A 19738-nucleotide genomic window follows, 5' to 3' on the forward strand; every position below is an offset into this window, starting at 1 on the left:
CAAAAAATTTAAGTATGAATCTTTAGGATCTGAACTTCTAAATGTTTGCCCAGAGGTCGTTTACTAATCTCCAACTCTGGGAAATCTCCTTTCCTTCAAAGCAGGAAGAAAGCTTCCAGCCTCTCTCAGGATGCCTGTAATCCCAACACTCTGGTAGGCCAAGGCAGGAGGATCACTTGAGGCCAGGAGTTTGAGACATGCCTGGGCAACATAGCAAGACACTGTTCTCTACAAAAAAATTAAAAAACAAACAAACAAGAACTAAGCAAGCATGGTGGTGCAAGCCTGTGGTCCAAGCTACTCGGTGGGATGAGCTGGGAGAATTGCTTGATCCTGGGAGGTCAAGGCTACAATGAGCCATGATCACACCACTGTACCTCATCCTCAGCAACCGAGCGAGAGTCTTTCAAAAAAAAAAAAAAAAAAAAAAAAAACAGAAACAAAAAAGGAAAAGAACACCTGCATGGGCATGCATTGTAGGACCTACTTCATCTCTCCAACATTCGTGAAAGTCCCTTTAAACCTAAAAATGCACAGGGCTCTGAGAACATAGAGCATGACAGAAGCTGACGAAGCTCCTCTTCCAGAGGCTGTCCAACTGTAAAACCCTCTTTATTTTTCTGTACCCCATTTTTCTCTCCCCTACTCTGTCTTTTCTGACAGATATTGATGAGTGCCAACTGGGGGTGCACAGCTGTGGAGAGAATGCCAACTGCACAAATACAGAGGGTGGCTACACCTGCACATGTGCTGGACGCCTGTCTGAACCAGGACTGATTTGCCCTGGTAGGTTGGTGGGTGGTCTGCAGTGAAGGGGAGGGACTTGGCTTGGGGATATTCTATACCCTAATCTCTATTTGTATTAGAGATTCTAAAAATCATTCAGTTCAGTCAGGCTGCAGGGCTGACCTTCCTGATTAGGACGATGATGGGCTTGAGAATTTGAAATGGTCCAGGTTTTCTTAATTTAATAGCATCTGGAATAAATCCTTTTTTATTACTCACAATCCAATAAAGATGGGAACATGGGTGTCTCTCTTTAACTGTGCAACTAATCTCCCTATTTGTGATGTCGATTTGTGGGACTGCTGGATGAATTTTGCAGGGCTAGGCAGGTGGGTGAGAATGTCTGGACTCAGCATTTTAAATCACTTTCAAGGATTTTAAAATATTACTTTAAAAAGGCAGTATTTCTTGTTCTGAATTAGAACTCCAGTTCTCTTCTCTTTCTTTTTTCAATATTCATAATGGTTGACTCCTGTTTCCTGAACCTTCTTCCTGTAACAGCAGTATCATCTCACCATCAGCACCCCAGAAAGGGAGCTGGCTTCAACTAGACCCTGGAGACCAGGATGGGGTCTTTCCCATCACTGCCCACTTTTTGCCTGTCAGCCCTATAAGCAGAAAACATCCTAAGAAGAAAAATTATGTGCTTAATTGGTCTCTGTTTTTTTTTTTTAGCATGTTATTTTTCTCAAATAATTTGCTCTTCTTAAAGGTATTGAAAAACTGCTTATATTTATATAGTCAGATGCACATGTTTACCTTTTAAGGAGCAGTGAACCATTCCACAAAAAAAACTGTACTATTATACTTTGGCATTCCCTCTGTTATGGGAACATTTTCTTCCTGTCAGAGTTGCTACAGTCTTGTCCTTGAGGGCTCCTCTGAAAGTCAGTTTTTAGAAGAAAGCATTGTGAGAAAGAAATTTTTGAGACTGAATGATATTAGAGGTAATGTACTGTGCATTGATGGGTAGGTTTTAAACCATAGAGTTACCAGTTGTTCAGAGAGACCTTGAAGCTAACTGTCATTTCACATGGTTAGTGTACATTTGTGTGTGACAGATTTGTTTGTATGAGATCAGTGACTCTGAATTCACATGGCGACTTAGGATTGGCCATTCTTTTACCTGCCTCCAATATGCTTTACATATCAGATAATACTGAGCCCAAAGGAGGAACAGCTGGTTTCATAGTGAGTGACTAAGGCCCGGCTAGGAAAGTGAAACTAATGTCCCTTCTAGTAGTTCTTCTGTAACTAAAAGATTTATGTCACAAACTATTCATAGAAACTAGTTCCTGATGTTGATACTTGAAAGACACTAATCCCTTCAGAAAGTAAAAGTAATGTCTTGGGTTCTTTTAGACTCTACTCCACCCCCTCACCTCAGGGAAGATGACCACCACTATTCTGTAAGAAATAGTGACTCTGGATGTCCCCTGTCCCACGATGGATACTGCCTCCATGATGGTGTGTGCATGTATATTGAAGCATTGGACAAATATGCATGCAAGTAAGTTAAACTGTCTTGCTGATGGCACAGAGAGATGCTATTCAGTCCATAACTTGTAGCTAATTTGTAAAATGTATACTTAGGATGTTTTTCTGCAATGAGACATTCTTTTGGAAAAATATAAACATACACATATGAACCATGTGTGTGCACTTCATTGCATTCTCCTTGTGTATCACAATGCCCCCTTCCAGTTACTGGTGATAAGTATGAATCTAAGGAGTTGGTGATTTCTCCTTTTACTGAAATAATTTGATGTTACTACTAGTATAGTCTAGGGATTAAATGTCTCATCCCAGTTGAAAAACTTAGGTTTGTGAGATAATTCCTTAAAACTTTTTTTTCCCATCAGATGTGCTTTACATTACGTGTGAGCATCCGTGATCTGGTTCTGGATTTATAAAAGTTTCTTACATATTCACACTGGACTTCTTGCCAGAGTCCAAAAATATTTTTCTCCAAAAGTAAATATATGTATATTTTTTCTTCACTTCCTAACAGTTGACTTTTACATTTTGTTGTTTAGTAACAATTGCTGATACTGCAGCGGCTGCTTTTTGCTCCCTTTTTGCCCCCATGAGGGTTTCACAGTGGGTGAAGTGTCAACCTGGAAAGGAGATTTGAGGAAGCCCTAACATCATGAAGCATTCCCACTGCGCTCACTCCGAAAACCTTTCCTATGGACCCTAACAAAACCCAAACCCACAATAGCCAGTTCTGCCTCGAATTTTACTTTTAATTCATTTCATATTTCCAAGGCAATAGGAGGAAACTGATAGATACCAAAAAAAAACAAATCGGTCTCCTAGGGTTAGGCTCCTGATCCATTGATACTTTTCTTTGTGCCTGAGGGAGGGGTGATGAAATAGTCTGATCCTCACAAATAGCTACTATAACCTTAAAGTCTTCTCTTATTTCATCAGTAATAGTGAACAGAATAACTAAATTCATGAAAGAGTAAGCTATATTCTGTGACAAAGCATATGGCCTTGCACTAGAAATCATGTCCACATGACAAAAATAGTGAAAAATTGCTCATGGATACTAGTAAAAATGACTCAGTCCTTATAAAATTCTGTTTTCATATTCATATTTACATGCTGTAATTTCCTAACCTATGATAAATTGGGTATTTGAAATAGTTATTGCTAGTTTTAATGTTAAGAATCTAATTGGTTTTGCCTGTTCATTGTTTCTGATCATCCCAAATAATGAAATTACAAAAACAAATGTTCGAATTTATTAAGTCATGGTTGTTTTCCTCCATGATACTTTAGATTATAAAAATCATTATAATAATATAAAGGGTACTACATATTGCATTTAGAACAATGTTTTCATTTGGATCTGATAGCATCCATTTATTAAATGATTGATGAACTCTTCAGCACACTGCTTTTCTTTCTGTCATTAAGTCCTGATGAAAATATCATATTTCCCTGATAATGTTTTAAACATGAGTTGCTACAAATGACAAACTGGAGATAAGACTCAAATTTAAGGACCTTGAATCTAAAGCAATATTTAAAATATTACCAGACTTCACAGTAATCTGGATCATAACCTTGTTTAAATTGTATATTTAATAAAAATGTGGTTTAATTAACTATTCAACCCTTGCCTCCTCCTGCCCTGATGACTTCACCTTATGTTTTATTAATTCCATAATAACAAGTCTCTAGGAAGTGCTTTACTGGTCCAACTTTCATTGGAAACACTTCCTAGGTGGGCGTCATTCTGTACAGAGTGTTCTTCATGCTGTAAGCAGGTTTTGGAAGAGCCAGCTCTTCCTTCCTTTCTTAGAGGCAGTGGACGTTCCCCTCAGCCACAGTGAACCACAAGGTGCCCCCGGGGTAATGCAGCAGAAGTGAGAGTTGAGAGTCTCCATGCCCGAGGTATTCCTCGAAGATTTCCTGTTTTGGAGACACTCAGGAGGCTCCAAACCTGGGCTCAGAGGAGGTCCTCATTCATTCTGTCTTTCAGCCACCCTTCTGAGCAGGTCTCCTTTAGACCAAGATCCCCCAACATGAGTGCTGTGAAATACTTCTTAAAAACAGGCCGTATGGTCAAATCACATTGAGAGACGCAACATACTCTACCCTCAATTTTTTTTTTTCAGGAGACCATCATTTTATTATTACTCAAGTTGGTCTCCCTGAACATTCGGGGAGCAGAGTTTTTAAGGACAACTTGGTGGGTTAGGGGAAGCCAGTGTGCCGGGAGTGCTGATGTGTCAGGGATGAAATCATAGAGAGTCGAAGCTGTTTTCTTGCACTGAGTCAGTTACTGGGTGGGGGCCACAAGTTCAGATGAGCCAGTTCATTGATCTGGGTGGTGTCAGCTGATCCGTCAAGTGCAGGATCTATAGAATATTTCAAGCATTGATCTTAGGAGCAGTATAGGGAGGTTCAGAATCTTGTAGCCTCCAGCTGCGTGACTCCTAAACCATAATTTCTAATCTTCTGTCTAGCCCTCAATTCTTGATTCAGCATATACCACAACACATTAAAAAGTCTTGTTTACCAGCCTGGGTAACATGGGGAGACTCTATTTCTACCAATTTTTTTGTGTGTGTGTGATGGAGTCTTACGCTGTCTCCCAGGCTGGAGTGCAATGGCGCAATCTGGGCTCACTGCAAGCTCTGCCTCCTGGGTTCACGTCATTCTCCTGCCTCAGCCTCCGAAGTAGCTGGGACTACAGGTGCCCACCACCATTTATTGTATTTTTAGTAGAGACGGGGTTTCACCATGTTAGCCAGGATGGTCTCGATCTCCTGATCTTGTGATCCGCCCTCCTCAGCCTCCCAAAGTTAGCCGGGTATGGTGGCACACATCTATATTCCCAGCTACTTGGGAGGCTGAGGTGGGAGAATTGCTTGGTCCCAGGAGGCTGACATTGCAATGAATTGTGATGGCATCACCGCACTCCAGCCTGGGCAACAGAGTGAGACTCTGCCAATAAGAAAAAAAAAAAAAAAAAAAAAAGCCTTGTTTATCTGTATTGAGTCCAGAATGTCTCAAAATTATTTGACTATGGAAAGGCCAACTTATTTGGCCAGAGAATCTTTTGTTTGGTTTAACAGAAGAACTAATTCATAACCAAAAAACTAGTATCCTAGTTCTCCCCCTTGGAAAATGCTGAATGACTCTTCTGGGCCTTATAAGACTCAGTGAGGCTCTGCTATTGCAGCTGACTTGGATCTCCAGGACTCTTGGCCAAGGGACTGACATATTCCTCAAGACCCCAAACTTTCTGAAAGGATCAGAAGTGTGGCCCATTAACATCCAGCAGTTTAAAAGTGGTGCTGCTAGGCATTGATAGTAAATGGCTGTAACCAAAGACAGCTAAAATTAAAACAGCATCCAAGAAAACCTGGAATAATGATGGTCCTTTATGCTTCTGCACTCAGATCGTGGTATCTCTTGCACGGTTAGTTCTAGAAGATAGCTTTTCAGAGGTGAATAGAGCGTAAAACTCTTTTTGGAAGCAGCATGGTAAAGTAGAAAGAACATAGGCTTTGAAATCAGAGAACCATTGGAGTCAAACCTGTCACTCATAGTTGTATGACCTTGTACAAACTACTTGAGCCTCAGTTTCCTCATCCAAAATATGGGAATATGCCATCAAAAATAAAATGAGTAAAAGTGCCTAGCAAGGTGTCAAACACACAAGATGGTTAACAGGTACTAATCCATTTCCTTCCTTCCTCTGTGAGTGAGTTGCCCAGCCCCTCTGACCAGCTAAAGGTAGAGACAGGCCTAGAGCCCAGATCTTCTGGAGCTCTGTCCAGTGTTTTGTCCATGCCGCTGCTTCTCACCATGGGCACTGGTATCAGTTCTCTGTATTTTTATTCCTTTAAGTCCTTTTGGAATAAAGTGGGGACATGGATGAATAAATAGTTGATCCAGGGCCCAAAGGAAGGAATTTTTAATAAGTGGGCATTACAGAGTGTTTAATAGGATGTTTTTCAAAGTTGATGCTTTTGCAAAGGATAATAGAATACAGATGTTTACCTGAGATCTTAATCGTGTCTAGAAATGCACATTCCCAGTAGATGGCAGCATTGCTTCATTTACTTCAAAAAAGTTCAGCAGTTCACTCTAGTGACAGTTTCACTAGTGGGACAGCAGGGTGTTTGTGGGCGAGCGTCCTTTTCCCTCCATACAGCTTTTTCCCCATTGAAGAAAATAGGCAATGCCTGTATGTATGTTGTTACTGGGTCTTCCCTTGCACTAGTAGTGACTTTTTTTCTTTAAAGGAAAAAAGTTTTCTCCACAGACTAGGTTGTGTGTTCTGTTCAGAAACTACACACATTCTTCTTTTATAGCCTGGTTTCAAGTGAGGAACTCTGCCTTCAAATTCTCCTTTCCTTTCACCTATACTCATTGCAATCTGGCCAAACATTTGTTTCCAAAACTCCCTTGGCTCTTAGGGCAGAGTTGCTTTGTGTTGGTTTTAAAAGGTGGCTCCTCAGGATTTTAGCCTAACAGAAACTGATCTTTAATCAATATCCTGTAATGCCTTATAGAAGCAGTATGCAAATAATCCCCCATAAATCCCAGAGCAAACAGACGAAAGGGAGAAGTCCATGCTGCATTAACTTGTAACTCATAGCGCTTTCAACTGACCCCTGATGGATTTTCTATATGCTTCCAAAGAGCTGAGTCTAGAAATGCAGAGGTTGAGAGACAACTGAATATCGAGTGTCAAAACTAACAGCGTTTTTGGCCAGGCATCTCTGATGACCTCTGTTTGTGTGTTGTCACAGCTGTGTTGTTGGCTACATCGGGGAGCGATGTCAGTACCGAGACCTGAAGTGGTGGGAACTGCGTCACGCTGGCCACGGGCAGCAGCAGAAGGTCACCGTGGTGGCTGTCTGCGTGGTGGTGCTTGTCGTGCTGCTCCTCCTGAGCCTGTGGGGTGCCCACTACTACAGGTGACCCTGTCTTTCCTTTGGTACTGGAAACCTCTTTCTAAGACCTCCCAGGGGAATGCCTGCCTCCTTGAGATGAACATCTACATACTACATTTAAAACGTGAAGTGGGCAGGGTGCAGTGACTCATGCCTGCAATCCCAGCATGTTGGGAGGCTGAGGCAGGCAGATCACTTGAGGTCAACATGGTAAAACCCTGTCTCCACTAAAAAGGCAAAAAGTAACAGGCATGGTTATGCACACTGGTAATCTCAGCTACTCGGGAGGCTGAGGTACGAGGATCACTTGAACTTGGGAGGCAGGGGTTGCAGTGAGCCGAGATTGTGCCACTGCACTCCATCCTGGGTGATAGAGTGAGACTCCATGTCCAAAAAAAAGTGAAATAACAGGACAGTTTTTACTGTTAGCTCAGGATTTCATTGCTCTGAAACATCAGTGCTTTTACTTTTTCCTTGTTCCACTGCAGTCATTGTCCATACACCTGCATAGTATATGTGTTATTTATCAATCATAATATGGTTTTACGTTCCACTTTCTTCATTTAATGTTATATGCTCCCCCTATAGCCTGCATAACTATAATTTTTTGTGGCTGTCTTCCATTTAGTTGATTTCCCACAAAATATTAACTGTCATAAAAGAAAATCGGTATCTTCCCTAACTTGGAAGGAAATTTCTGGTCCTCAGATTTTGTGCTTTTAATAACTTCAAGTTAACAATTAAAAACTGTAGAACAATAACATTTATACATTTAATTCTTTAAAACTCACACTACATTAGGATGCGGGTATAGGCATCACACTGCTCATTTTCTGTTTTCTTAGAAAGTAGGACAGCTTCCTCTATTATCATCAATATTGAAAAGCATTTTTTGTACTGTTATGGTTTGTGCTGTACAAAATCAGTGAGTCACAAAACTTTAGGGCTGAAGGGGACTTTATGGAATTATCTAGTTCAATCTTACCATTTCGTAGCTGGAGGATCTAAGACCCACTTGACTAATAGGTCCCAATTCTCTGAGAATGTACAAAATATCTGCTGCCACCATCTATAGATAAAAATTTAACCACATTTACAGGTACTACACAACCACTCAAGTGGCAACTGTCTTGTGTTCTGGAAAATTCAACATATCAGTCAAGATGTACTTATCAGAGATCCTGCTATAGCCTAGTGTAGTGGTTAAGAGCACAGGCTCTGGAATCAGATTATACAGGTTCAAATCCAAGTTATTGTCTAAATAACACCAGACATGCGTCCTAACCTCTGTTTTCATGAATTCCCTTTGCTATAAAATAGGAGCAAGAATAGTACTTATCTTAAGGGTATTGTGAAATTAATTGGGTTAACCTATGTAGGTCTGGCATATAGGAATTAATAAATGCTATCTGTTATTATTTTGATTTTCTATGAACTGTAACCTTCCCCCAAAGGAATCATATGCTCTAAGCCCTTTCTACCACCTCTTGAGAGACAAGATTCTTAGGCACAAACTTGACATTTTAATTCAGTAGTCCATCGATAACATTGGACTTTTTAGCCTGGTGTGTAATCAATATCTTGGACATATGTAGAAAGAATATTGAATGATCAATGTTCATCCCATTGGACCATTGCCAAAAGACAGGGGAAAAATGGAAACTAGAAACTTAAGTTCATGCGTGCCATCATTATTAAGTATTTTTTCCTATTTGTTGTGTTACGACACGGTATGTCTTATGTTCTATAGGCATTTTTCAGAGATCTGGATTGAAAGCTAACAGCAAATTGCTGCCTTTTTAAACTTGGAATTCAAAGACCAGCTCAACTGAAAGATGACTATAGACTTTACATGCCTGTAAGAGTATCTTCAACCTCAGACTCTCATACACCTAAAATGAGAAGTGAAAGGACTATTCCTTCAAAAAGAAAGCTCATCAGAACCCTTTCTTTTTCTTTTCACTGAAATGCATCCAGAGTTGTACAATTCTTTCTGAGCACAGCTGTAGTACCACCTACTCAGGAGGCGAAGGTGGGAAGATCGCTTGAGCCAAGGAGGCAGTGATTACAGTGAGCTGTGATTGCACCACTGCACTCCAGCCTGGGTGACAGGGGGAGACTGTGTCTCAAAAACAAAACAAAATGAAAAAGTCTAATGTTTGTGAAACTAAATAATTTTTTCAAGTATTCTAATGTTATTAGTTTACAACGTGTGATTTCTTGGAAGGACTCCCTTGTAAGAAAATCAACAGGAAGTATTTCATCACAAACTATACGTTTGTGTTTTTGTGGGTTTTTTAAACTTTTATTTTAGGTTCAGGGGTATATGCGAAGGTTTGTTACACAGGTAAACTTGTGTCCCTGGGGTTTGTTGTACAGATTATTTCATCATCCAAGTATTAAGCCCAGTACCCAATGGTTATGTTTTCTGCTCCTGTTCCTCCCCCAACCCTCTACCCTCAGGTAGCCCCCAGTGTCTGTTGTTCCCTTCTTTGTGTTCTGAGTTCCCATCATTTAGCTCCCACTTATAAGTTAGAACATGTGATATTTGGTTTTCTGTTCCTGTGTTAGTTTGCTAAGGATAACAGCCTCCAGCTCCATCCATGTTCCCACAAAAGACATGATCTCATTCCTTTTTATGGTTGCATAGTATTCCATGGTATATATGTACCATATTTTCTTTATCCAATCTGTCATTGATGGGCATTTAGGTTGATTCCATGTCTTTGCTATTGTCAATAGTGCTGCAGTGAACTTTGACATGCTTGTGCCTTTGTGGTAGAATGATTTATATTCCTCTGGGTATATACGCAGTAATGGAATTGCTGGGTCAAATGGTAGTTCTGCAGTTAATTCTTTGAAGAATCACCATACCGCTTTCCATAATGGTTGAACTAACTTACACTCTCTCCAACAGTGTGTAAGTGTTTCCTTTTCTCCAAAATCTTACCAGCATCTGTTTTTTTGTTTTGTTTTGTTTTGTTTTTTTGACTTTTTATTAATAGCCATTCTGACTGGTACAAATTACAATGTTGTACCTTTGCAACTTTGGAATTGTTTATATTAGCCACTTGCTTCCATTTTTTTCCTTGAAGTCTTTGATTAAAACACATAATATCCCATACCATCTCTTGATGCTGTCTGTGATGCCAGATTCACAGCAGCCCCTCCTATCCTTATCACTCTTCCCTGGATGTCTAGGTAGGGCTTTTGACAGAGCGTTGTATTCCTAGAGGCAATTAAGCTGCTTATCTGCCTCAGGACAGTGGTGCTGTTGTGGAGTCTCACAGATGCACCACTCTAGAGGCTACTGCTTTGAGGATGGGGATCCATCTCCATGCTAAATCTCCCCACCCCCACCCCTAGTGAATGGCACCGTGCCCTGCATAGACTTAGTGCTGAATGTCAAACAAGACAGTACTCTAAGAAACTGGATTTGGAAGCAAGATACCTAGTGTATTTCCTGGCTTAGCAACTATAAGACTTTCTTATATTGGGTCATCCACTCCTTCTGTTTTTGCCTCTAATTTCTTTATGAGTGAGAGATTGCAGTGGACCAGTAAGAGCAGCCTAGACTTTGTGTCATTATGACCCACTTCTTACACCACCATTGGTAGCTGTGTGCCTTAGTTGATTCACTGCCATTTCCAAGCCCCAGTGGCTTCACTTGTAAATGGAGCTAACATAGTCTGCCTCACACAGTTGCTGAGATATTTTTTCCACAGATTGCCCCACTCCTCCCTGCAAAATTATTAAGTTGTTTTTTCATTGCTATATCATCAGTACTAGGACAGTACCTGGGGTATAGTTAGTACTCAATAGATACCTGTGAATTAATGAATGCAAGGCTATTCCCCCCAATGTGCGTGGGCATACATGCACGTGTGCGTGCACGCGCGCGCGCACACACACACCCTCTACCTCACAGAACCTTGGAAAGAGTGAAACACTCTCTGGATAGTATTTTCAGTTCTGCAGAAAAGAATGCCTTAAACATCTAACATTATGTTCCTAGTTATCTTCATATTTCTTCTCTCCCACACAAGTATGGAAATTTTAGTAGCAGAAATAGTTAGTTGTCCCTGACCATCACTGAGTGGGCTGCGTATTTTGTTTTGTTGTGAGAGTGTCTCAAATTTTGGCTTTATCATAGGACTCAGAAGCTGCTAACGAAAAATCCAAAGAATCCTTCTGAGGAGTCAAGCAGAGACGCGAGGAGTCGCAGGCCTGATGACAGTGAGGATGGGATGTCCTCTTGCCCTCAACCTTGGGTAATGCGACCAAAGCCGATGAAGCAAGGAATTGCCTTGATATTAACCCCTGTTCATTTTTTCTATTTTTTCACTGAGTTCAGAATGACTGGAATCAGTTATAGCTTCCAGCTGGTGTCAATGTTAGCCAAGACCACATCAGCTAGGGAGGTCCTGGGTGGGAGGGTGGGGGAACTGTGTAATTAACTAAAGGAATCAGATGAGTTATAATAAGGCCATAATTTAATGGCACAATAACTTTTTGGAATTTTTTTTTCATGTAGATTCTTTCTATAACTTAGATTCGTGTGTGCTATGTGAAGACTTTCCATATTTTTAGTTGACACATTCCAGATAGATGTCTTAAAAACCCAAGATTATGCTAATTTCCTTCCTTCCTTCCTTCCTTTCTTTCTCTCTCTCTCCTTTCTTTCTTTCTTTTCAGGATCTTGCTCTGTTGCCCAGGTCAGAGTACAGTGGTCCAACCACTGCTCACTGCAGCCTTGACCTCCTGGGCTCAAACGATCCTCCCAGCTCAGCCTTCCAAATAGCTGGGACTATTTGCACATACCGCCACGCCCAGCTAATTTTTGTATTTTTTGTAGAGACAGAGTTTCACCATGTTGCCCAGACTGATCTCAAACTCTTGGGTTCAAGCAATCCACCTGCCCGGGCCTCCCAAAGTGCTGTAATCGCAGGCATGAGCCCTGCACTCAACTCTCATTTTCTTAATATTTCTTTTCTCATACACATTTCAACTCCCTAAATTTCAGTAGCAGAATAGCTGCCAGATTTAACAAATAAAAATATAGAATGCCTAGTTAAATTATACTTATATTGAAAGTTCAAATTTAAATTCAAAGTTAAATTTAACTGGGTTCTGTATTTTATCTGACAATCCTAGATGTTTTCCAAAAAGCACAGAGGTTTGGGAAGTTCAAGATGCTTCATAAATCACCCACTTCGGTAACGGATCTTGGAACACTAGAGGGCAGTCTTGAAACAGGTTACACATTCTTGAATCAGTTAAGGGAATTTCTATTTCTAGAAACCTGTCAGAGTTAACGACTGATTCAGTGCGTGCTGTTAGCGTTATTTGTGGTATGTATTGTGGAAGAGACTGGAATGTATGGCAGGTCCATGGAGGGTTGAATCCTTAGGGAAGAGCTATTAGAGAGAGGTTATGGAGGAGCAATGTTTGGGGTCCTTCTCACATGATTTCCCCTACTCCCCAGCTCCCATCTCACTGTGAATTCCCGGAAAGTAGCTTTCCTGTGACTGCACTTTTGACTACCAATTGATCATCTTTTCCTACCTGTAATAGGCATCCAGTGTTTCCTTATTTTTTTGGTTGGACTCAAGTATAGGGGGAAAAAAATAGAGGCTGGGCAAGGTTGTTCATGCCTGTAATCCCCATGCTTTGGGAGGCCAAGGCAGGAGGATTGTTTGAGGCCAGGAGCTTGGGATCAGCCTGGACAACATAGCAAGATCATATTCCTTTAAAAAGATTTACAAAAAACTTTGCTGGGTGTGGTGGTACACACTTGCAGTTCCAGCTAGTCCAGAGACTGAAGCAGGGGGTTCACTTGAACCCAAGAGTTCAGGGTTGCAGTGAGCTGTGATAGCACCACTGTACTCCAGCCTGAGTGACAGAGTGAGACTTAATCTCTAAAAAATGAGAAGGAATGTGAATTCTAGCTTTACTCTCCCACCAATTGGCTATCTAATCTTCAGCAAGTCCTTTAACCTATGCAGACCTCTGCTCCCCACTCAGTACAAGGGGTTTAGATTAGATGATCCCTAAGATCCCTTCAGTCTTTATCAGTTCCAGAAGTATGTGATTCTAGGACTTAGCTCTAGAATGTGCTTGGTTCTTTGAGGCCTCATGACTTTGTGAACTTCTAAATTACCCAGATTTCACTTGTCAGTCTACATGGTATTTCATTCAGGTTTTGAGTAGCAGGTTTAATTCATCTCATTAATTCATCATCATGGAAATGAAGGAAAAACACAATCTGTGTATGTCTCTTTAAAAATCAAAAGCATTTGCTGCTGTCATCAGCAGCTTGTTGGCTCAGAGCTATGTTAGGAGGCCTGGGGCTGCGGAGCTAAGTCCCCCACAGCTGTCGTAACTGTCGTAACTGTCGTTGACAGCAACTGCTGCTGTAGGTATCAGTGGGAGTGGGAGGGAGCTGAACGCTCAAACTAGGAGAAGCAGCAGCAGAAACAAATCTAGTTCCATTAGCTGCTTTTCCCACCTCAGCCCAGAATTCCGGGACCTATGTTCTTCTGGCAGAGAGGCATGAGGTTAGAAAATTTGCAGTGCAGAGAGTTGGGTTTTGACATGAGACAGAAATAATGGGCATGTGTCTTTAAACAGTGGATCCCGTGTATTTTGCAATGTGTTGCTGCAGGAGATCATTAATAAGGAGGAGATGAAGCATGATTTGTATTATAAAAATAAGAAAATGAAAATACATGTTCTCTGGATTCACCCTTCCCTTACCAACATTTCCCTGTCTTCTCCCTAATTGACCCCACTCATCATCCCTTTCTACACCTTTCTCAAAGGAAACTATGGGCAAAGAGATTCTTTTCTACTCCTCTTTCTGTTGTTTCTGAATTGTGTGCTCCTTTCTGTGGAGTGCCCTTTTCTGAACCAATGGAGCCTGATCAGCCAAAACCTTGCTGCAGTCCTTGCCCTGGTTACTGATTGACAAGGAAGGATTCACCAAATGATGTCCTTTGTCCTGTTGTATGGGGTCACTTCTTTTCTTTCCTGTAGTGTGGATCTGTTTTAATATCCAATCTATCTAGAGTGAATGCGAGCCAGTGAACTCTGGTCAGCCTGCATTGCAAGTGCCCAATAAATTTTTGATAACACAAGTAATGACAAAAGTAATCATTTTGCTGACTGAAAAGAAATGTTGTTGTCTGTTCCTCCCTATTAAAATTCCAGGTCCCTAGGCTGTTCAACCAGCTTGCACAATTGTCATTGTACTAGATTAGTACCTTTAATGGCCCCAAGTTACTCAGAACTTGGTAGCGTGTTTAAATGAGTGTTATTAATGTGTGTGTGCGTTTGTGTGTATGAAAAGTTGTAGCACATACATATATGAGATATTATTTCCCTGGCCTGTGGACAGTTCTTAGAATACTTATGAATTCTTGGATTGCTTATGGTAAATCAGTGACCTCCAGGAATCCATCACTTAAAAGCTGAGATTCCATAATTAGACTAGATTCTTCAGTTAACATATTGGTACTGCCTAGTTGCTTTAAGAGAAAGTAACACAAGGCTCTTCACTGAATGTTGAATCTCTCTTTAGCTAGAAAGACAAACTTCACAGGGCCTTTCTTCTGACCTTCACTTTCCATAGCATGAACATTGTAAAGCCATGGACTTTGATTCAATGTATGTTGAGATAATTTGTGAACTGTAACAATATCCTCTCTCCCTCCTTTTTGTTGTCTGCAGTTTGTGGTTACAAAGGAACACCAAGACCTCAGGAATGGGAGTCAACCAGTGGCTGGTGAGGATGGCCAGGCAGCAGATGTTGGTCAGTTTTTATCCCTGGCTCCTGATGAATGGTTATTTTTACTTAGATCCTGACTGTTTTTCAGTGAAGTCTCATTTAACCACACACACACAAACAAAATAACTAAACTGTATATGCTATGTGAGTAGCTGGGCTGTATTGAAATGCCATGGACCTGATTTGCACTGGAGTTCTACCTTATATGAGGTTACCATGTTCACTCAAAACTCTAGTCACAAGGCAGCCCATGTTCTTGCACTTTGAGCAAGAACACGATGGATGACTCCTTGATTTGAATTGAGTTTTGAGGTCATTCTTAGGGTCCAGGATCTATACTGGTAGCTGTAGGTATAGTCCCAGTTAAGTTGTAAATGGTTCCAAGAAAACATGTTCCATGTTCAACTCATCTAGCGGGAAGGGTTTCTGTAAGTTTAAGTTGATCTGAGGATTGTCCTGCGGATTTCAGAGTATTCAGGTCCTATCAGGGGCATGACCTTAGCCAGACACCTGGCTGTGTGTGAAGTCCAGCCAAGCCACTTGTGGAGAAACCATAAAATCAACCCAGGTTCTCAGGAACTCAGTCTACTTCAGATAGAAATGAACTCACATACCCTTTGACATAATACTTTTTCCAAGAGTTGTATTATGATCAACCTTTTGGGTTTGGGTCTCAGATTGAGTTTTGTTTCACAGGAGAGGACATTGTTTCACAGGCCAAAGGGATTGTTGACCATGCCTTTGTGTCGTGAGCCTTTGGAAAGCTTTAGAGAAACTTTTAGCCAACAAAAACTGTTCCTCTGCTAATGAAAGGAGCTAATGAAATATCAACTCCAGTTATATTTTCCGTATTTTTCCTTCTTCAATGTGCTTATTATCATAACCTCCTCCTGAGATTTCTTTCTGGAAAGAACATAGGCTTCTCATTTTGAAAAACTCACTCTAAATTCCCTTCTCATACCTATGTTGCCATGAAACCCCCAATACTGAATTCAGTACAACTTTATTACCTAATTTGAAGAAGGCCTGGATATTTAGGTACACTTAAGAATTGAATATGAAAACTACAATAGATAACATAGTTTTTTTATATGGATCATTACTTTCCCTGATAATGAAAAAATTCAGCATTTCTCAAAAATTTGCTTCAGTGCTTATTGGTAGCACTATTGAAAAGTAATGGAATATCTTGTAGTTACTACTTTTCCTTGAGCAGCTAAAAGGCATAATTCTTTCTTATAATGGTAATCCACAACAGAGGCACATATAATATAATTTTGCAAGCTAATAGCACAATGCTTTGACAGGAATTTGGTTAAACTTAGAAAAGAACTAAGGACTCATTACAGTTAGCTGAGTACTCAGGAATCTATTAGAATGTTTCTTTTGCTGTTGTTGCTTTTTTTTCCCCCGCACTGTACTGCAAACAATTTGACCCATTCTCTGTGGGCCACTCATATAACTGTCTCCCAGCATGAGTGATCACATCCCTGATCATGTCCAGCTGTCTCATAAATGCCTAGGGTGAAAGTGCGCATAGAGATTGGGGTGGGGGGAGATCGAGTGAGGAATGAAATAAAAGATCAAGTTTGGCTCTGAGCCAATCTGTTCTCTGCTCCTGGAAAACTCATTACAACACAATACTAGTGTAGTTCCATAAAACCATCTTCACTGAGCTCAGCCGACATCAGTTGACACAGGTTAAGTGCAGAGTACATGCTGGGGGCAGCTGACTATGCTAGGGGAAAGGAAAAGAAATACATCTAAAATCTGAGCTCAGACCAGGCACAGTGGCTCACACCTGTAATCTGGGCACTTTGGGAGGCCAAGGTAGGCAGATCACTTAAGGTCAGGAGTTTGAGACCAGCCTGGCCAACATGGTGGAATGCCATCTCTACCAAAAAGTACAAAAATGAGTCTGGCATGGTGGTGCACACCTATAGTCCCAGCTACTCAGGAGGCTGAGGTAGAAGGATCACTTGAACCTGAGAGATGGAGGTTGCAGTGAGCTGAGATCTCAACACTGCACTCCAGTGAGACGCCATCTCAAAACAAAGATAGAGTGAGACTCCATCTCAAAAACAAAACAAAAAACAAAGAAACCTGAGCTCTATCTACTCTCAAGTCATTTGTGGTCTGGATGGGGAGACAGAAGTACACAGTAAAAGCTAAAGAACAGGTAGTACAGTTCTTTAAATCCTCTCAACTAACCAAGACTATTTTAATTTTTAGAAAAATTTTAAGATGCCAACCAAGACTATTTTAATTTTTTAAAAATTATTTTAAGTCCAGGTCTTACTCTGTCACCCAGTCTAAAGTGCAGTGGCTTGGTCATGGCTCATTGCTGTCTTGGTCTCCCCAGGCTCAAGCAATCCTCCCACCTCAGCCTCCTAAGTAGCTGGGACCACAGGCGTGCAATACCATGCCCAGCTAGTTTTTTATTTTATGTAGCGATGGAGACTCCCTATGTTACCCAGGCTGGTCTTGAACCCTTGGGTACAAGCCATCCTCCCACCTCAGCCTCCCAAAGTGCTGGAGTTACCAACATGAGCCCCTGCACTGGCCTATTTTAATTTTTTAAAAATTGGGCCCAGGGTGGGGTGTGGTGGCTCATACCTGTAATTCTAGAACTTTGTGAGGCTGAGGTGGGTGAATCGCTTGAGCCCAGGAGTTCAAAACCAGCCTGGCCAACATGGCAACCCCGTCTCTACAAAAAATACAAAAATTAGCTGGGTAGTCCTAGCTACTCAGGAGGCTGAGGTGGAAGGATCACCTGAGCCTAGGAGGAAGAGGCTGTGGTGAGCTGTGATTGTGCCACTGCACTCCCGCCTGGATGACAGAGTGAGATGCTTATCAAAAAAAAAAAAAAAAAAAAAAAAAATAGAAAGAAGAAGGAGAAGGAGGAGGAGAAGAAGAAGTGCCTAGAATAGTTTGAAAATGTGTTATCTTTGTGTCTCATTTTCAGGCCAGTTCTTCAACCACTACCATTTAGGGTTTCTCTTGCCTATCTATTGTGAATGATATGAATATTGAAATTTCTTTTGTCTTTTGTATAGGGTCAGTGCAACCAACTTCATGGAGGCAGGAGCCCCAGTTACGTGGAGTGGGCCCAGAGCAAGGCTGCTGGATTCCAGTATCCAGTGATAAGGGCTCCTGTCCCCAGGTAATGGAGCGAAGTTTTCATATGCCCTCCTATGGGACACAGCCCCTTGATGGGGGTGTCCAGAAGCCCCATTCTTTCCTATCAGTTAACCCATTATGGCAACAAAGGGCCCTGGACCCACCACACCAAATGGAGCTGACTCAGTGAAAACTCGAATTAAAAGGAAAGTCTAGAAGAATGAACTGTGTTGATGCACAGTATCTTTTCTTTCAAAAGTAGAGGAAAACTATAGGTTTTGGTTCCACAATCTCTACGACTAATCACCTACTCAATGCCTGGAGACAGATATGTAGTTGTGCTTTTGTTTGTTCTTTTAAACAGTCTCATTGCAGTCTTATTTTCAAGTAAGAGTACTGGGAGAATCACTAGGTAACTTATTAGAAACCCAAATCAGGACAGCAGTGCTTTGTAAATTGTGTTGTCTTCAGCAGTCTATACAAATAGATTTTTGTTTTTGTTTTTCCTGCAGCCCCAGAAGAAATTAGGGGTTAAAGCGGACAATCACACTGGTTTGGTCAGTTACAAAGTAATTTCTTTGATCTGGACATAACATTTATATCAATTTCATGAAATGATTGACTATTACAATACTGTTAAGATACAGTGTAGGCATTTAACTCCACATTGGCGTGGTCCATGCTGATAATTTTGCAAAATGAATTGTGATGAATCAATGAAAAATGTAATTTAGAAACTGATTTCTTCAGAATTAGATGGCTTTTTTTTTTTGAAAAATCTTTGAATGAAAACATTTTATTTTTAAGATATTTACACGGGAGGCTTCAGGGTTTCTCAGTCATTACTGTCCTTTACCCTACAGAATGTTCCCTCTTGGTGTGATTGCACAGAATTTGTATGTATTTTCAGTTACAAGATTGTAAGTAAATTGCCCGATTTACTTTCATTATAGATGATGTATTTCTTCTAATTATTTAAATAAAATCACCAAAAAACATAAACATCTTATTGTATGCCTGGTTAATTAGTTAATTATAGTCTAAGGCAGTGCTAGAGTTGAACCAAAATGATTTGTCAAGTTTGCTGATGTTTCTGGGTTCTTTTTTTTGTTTTTTGTTTTTTTTGGAAAGAGGATAGGATCTCACTCTGTTATCCAGGCTAGAGTGTGCAATGGCACAATCATAGCTTAGTGCAACCTCAAACTCCTGGGCTCAAGCAACCCTCCTGCCTCAGCCTCCTGAGTAACTAGGACCACAGGCAGAGGCCACCGTGCCTGGCTAAATTTTTTATTTTTATTTTTTGTAGACTTGGGGATCACACAATGTTACCCCGGCTGGTCTTGAACTCCTGGCCTCAAGCAAGGTCATGCTGGTAACTTTGCAAAATGAATTGTGATTGACTTTCAGCCTCCCAATGTATTAGATTACAGGCATGAGCCACGGTGCCCAGCCTTGTAACTCTTTAAAAAAATTTTTAAATCTACAACTCTATAGATTAAAATTCCACATGGTGTTCTAATTAAATATTTTTCTTGCAGCCAAGGTATTGTTACTACAGATAACACAACCTGATATGGTAACTTTGAATTCTGGGGGCTTTGAATCATTCAGTTTATGCATTAAC

General features: G+C 40.8%; 1 protein-coding gene across 14 annotated transcripts in view; it reads left to right on the plus strand.

Moving 5' to 3' along the window:
* Positions 1-19109, plus strand: part of EGF (epidermal growth factor) — a 101187-nt gene extending 82078 nt beyond the window's left edge. For 6 of the 14 annotated variants that reach the window (XM_010389070.1, XM_010389075.1, XM_010389072.1 and 3 more), the window contains 6 exons: positions 664-786; positions 2149-2296; positions 7065-7232; positions 11362-11479; positions 14937-15018; positions 18051-19109. In XM_010389070.1, the coding sequence (XP_010387372.1) occupies positions 664-786; positions 2149-2296; positions 7065-7232; positions 11362-11479; positions 14937-15018; positions 18051-18304 (893 nt within the window). In that variant the 3' untranslated portion in view covers positions 18305-19109. The remainder of the gene's footprint in view (positions 1-663; positions 787-2148; positions 2297-7064; positions 7233-11361; positions 11480-14936; positions 15019-18050) is intronic. The other 8 variants (XM_010389074.1, XM_030925478.1, XM_010389073.1 and 5 more) reach the window with 8 other exon arrangements.
* The last annotated feature ends 629 nt before the right edge of the window (positions 19110-19738 follow it).

The sequence above is a fragment of the Rhinopithecus roxellana genome, chromosome 2, assembly GCF_007565055.1.
Source record: "Rhinopithecus roxellana isolate Shanxi Qingling chromosome 2, ASM756505v1, whole genome shotgun sequence".
Classification (NCBI taxonomy): Eukaryota; Metazoa; Chordata; class Mammalia; order Primates; family Cercopithecidae; genus Rhinopithecus; species Rhinopithecus roxellana.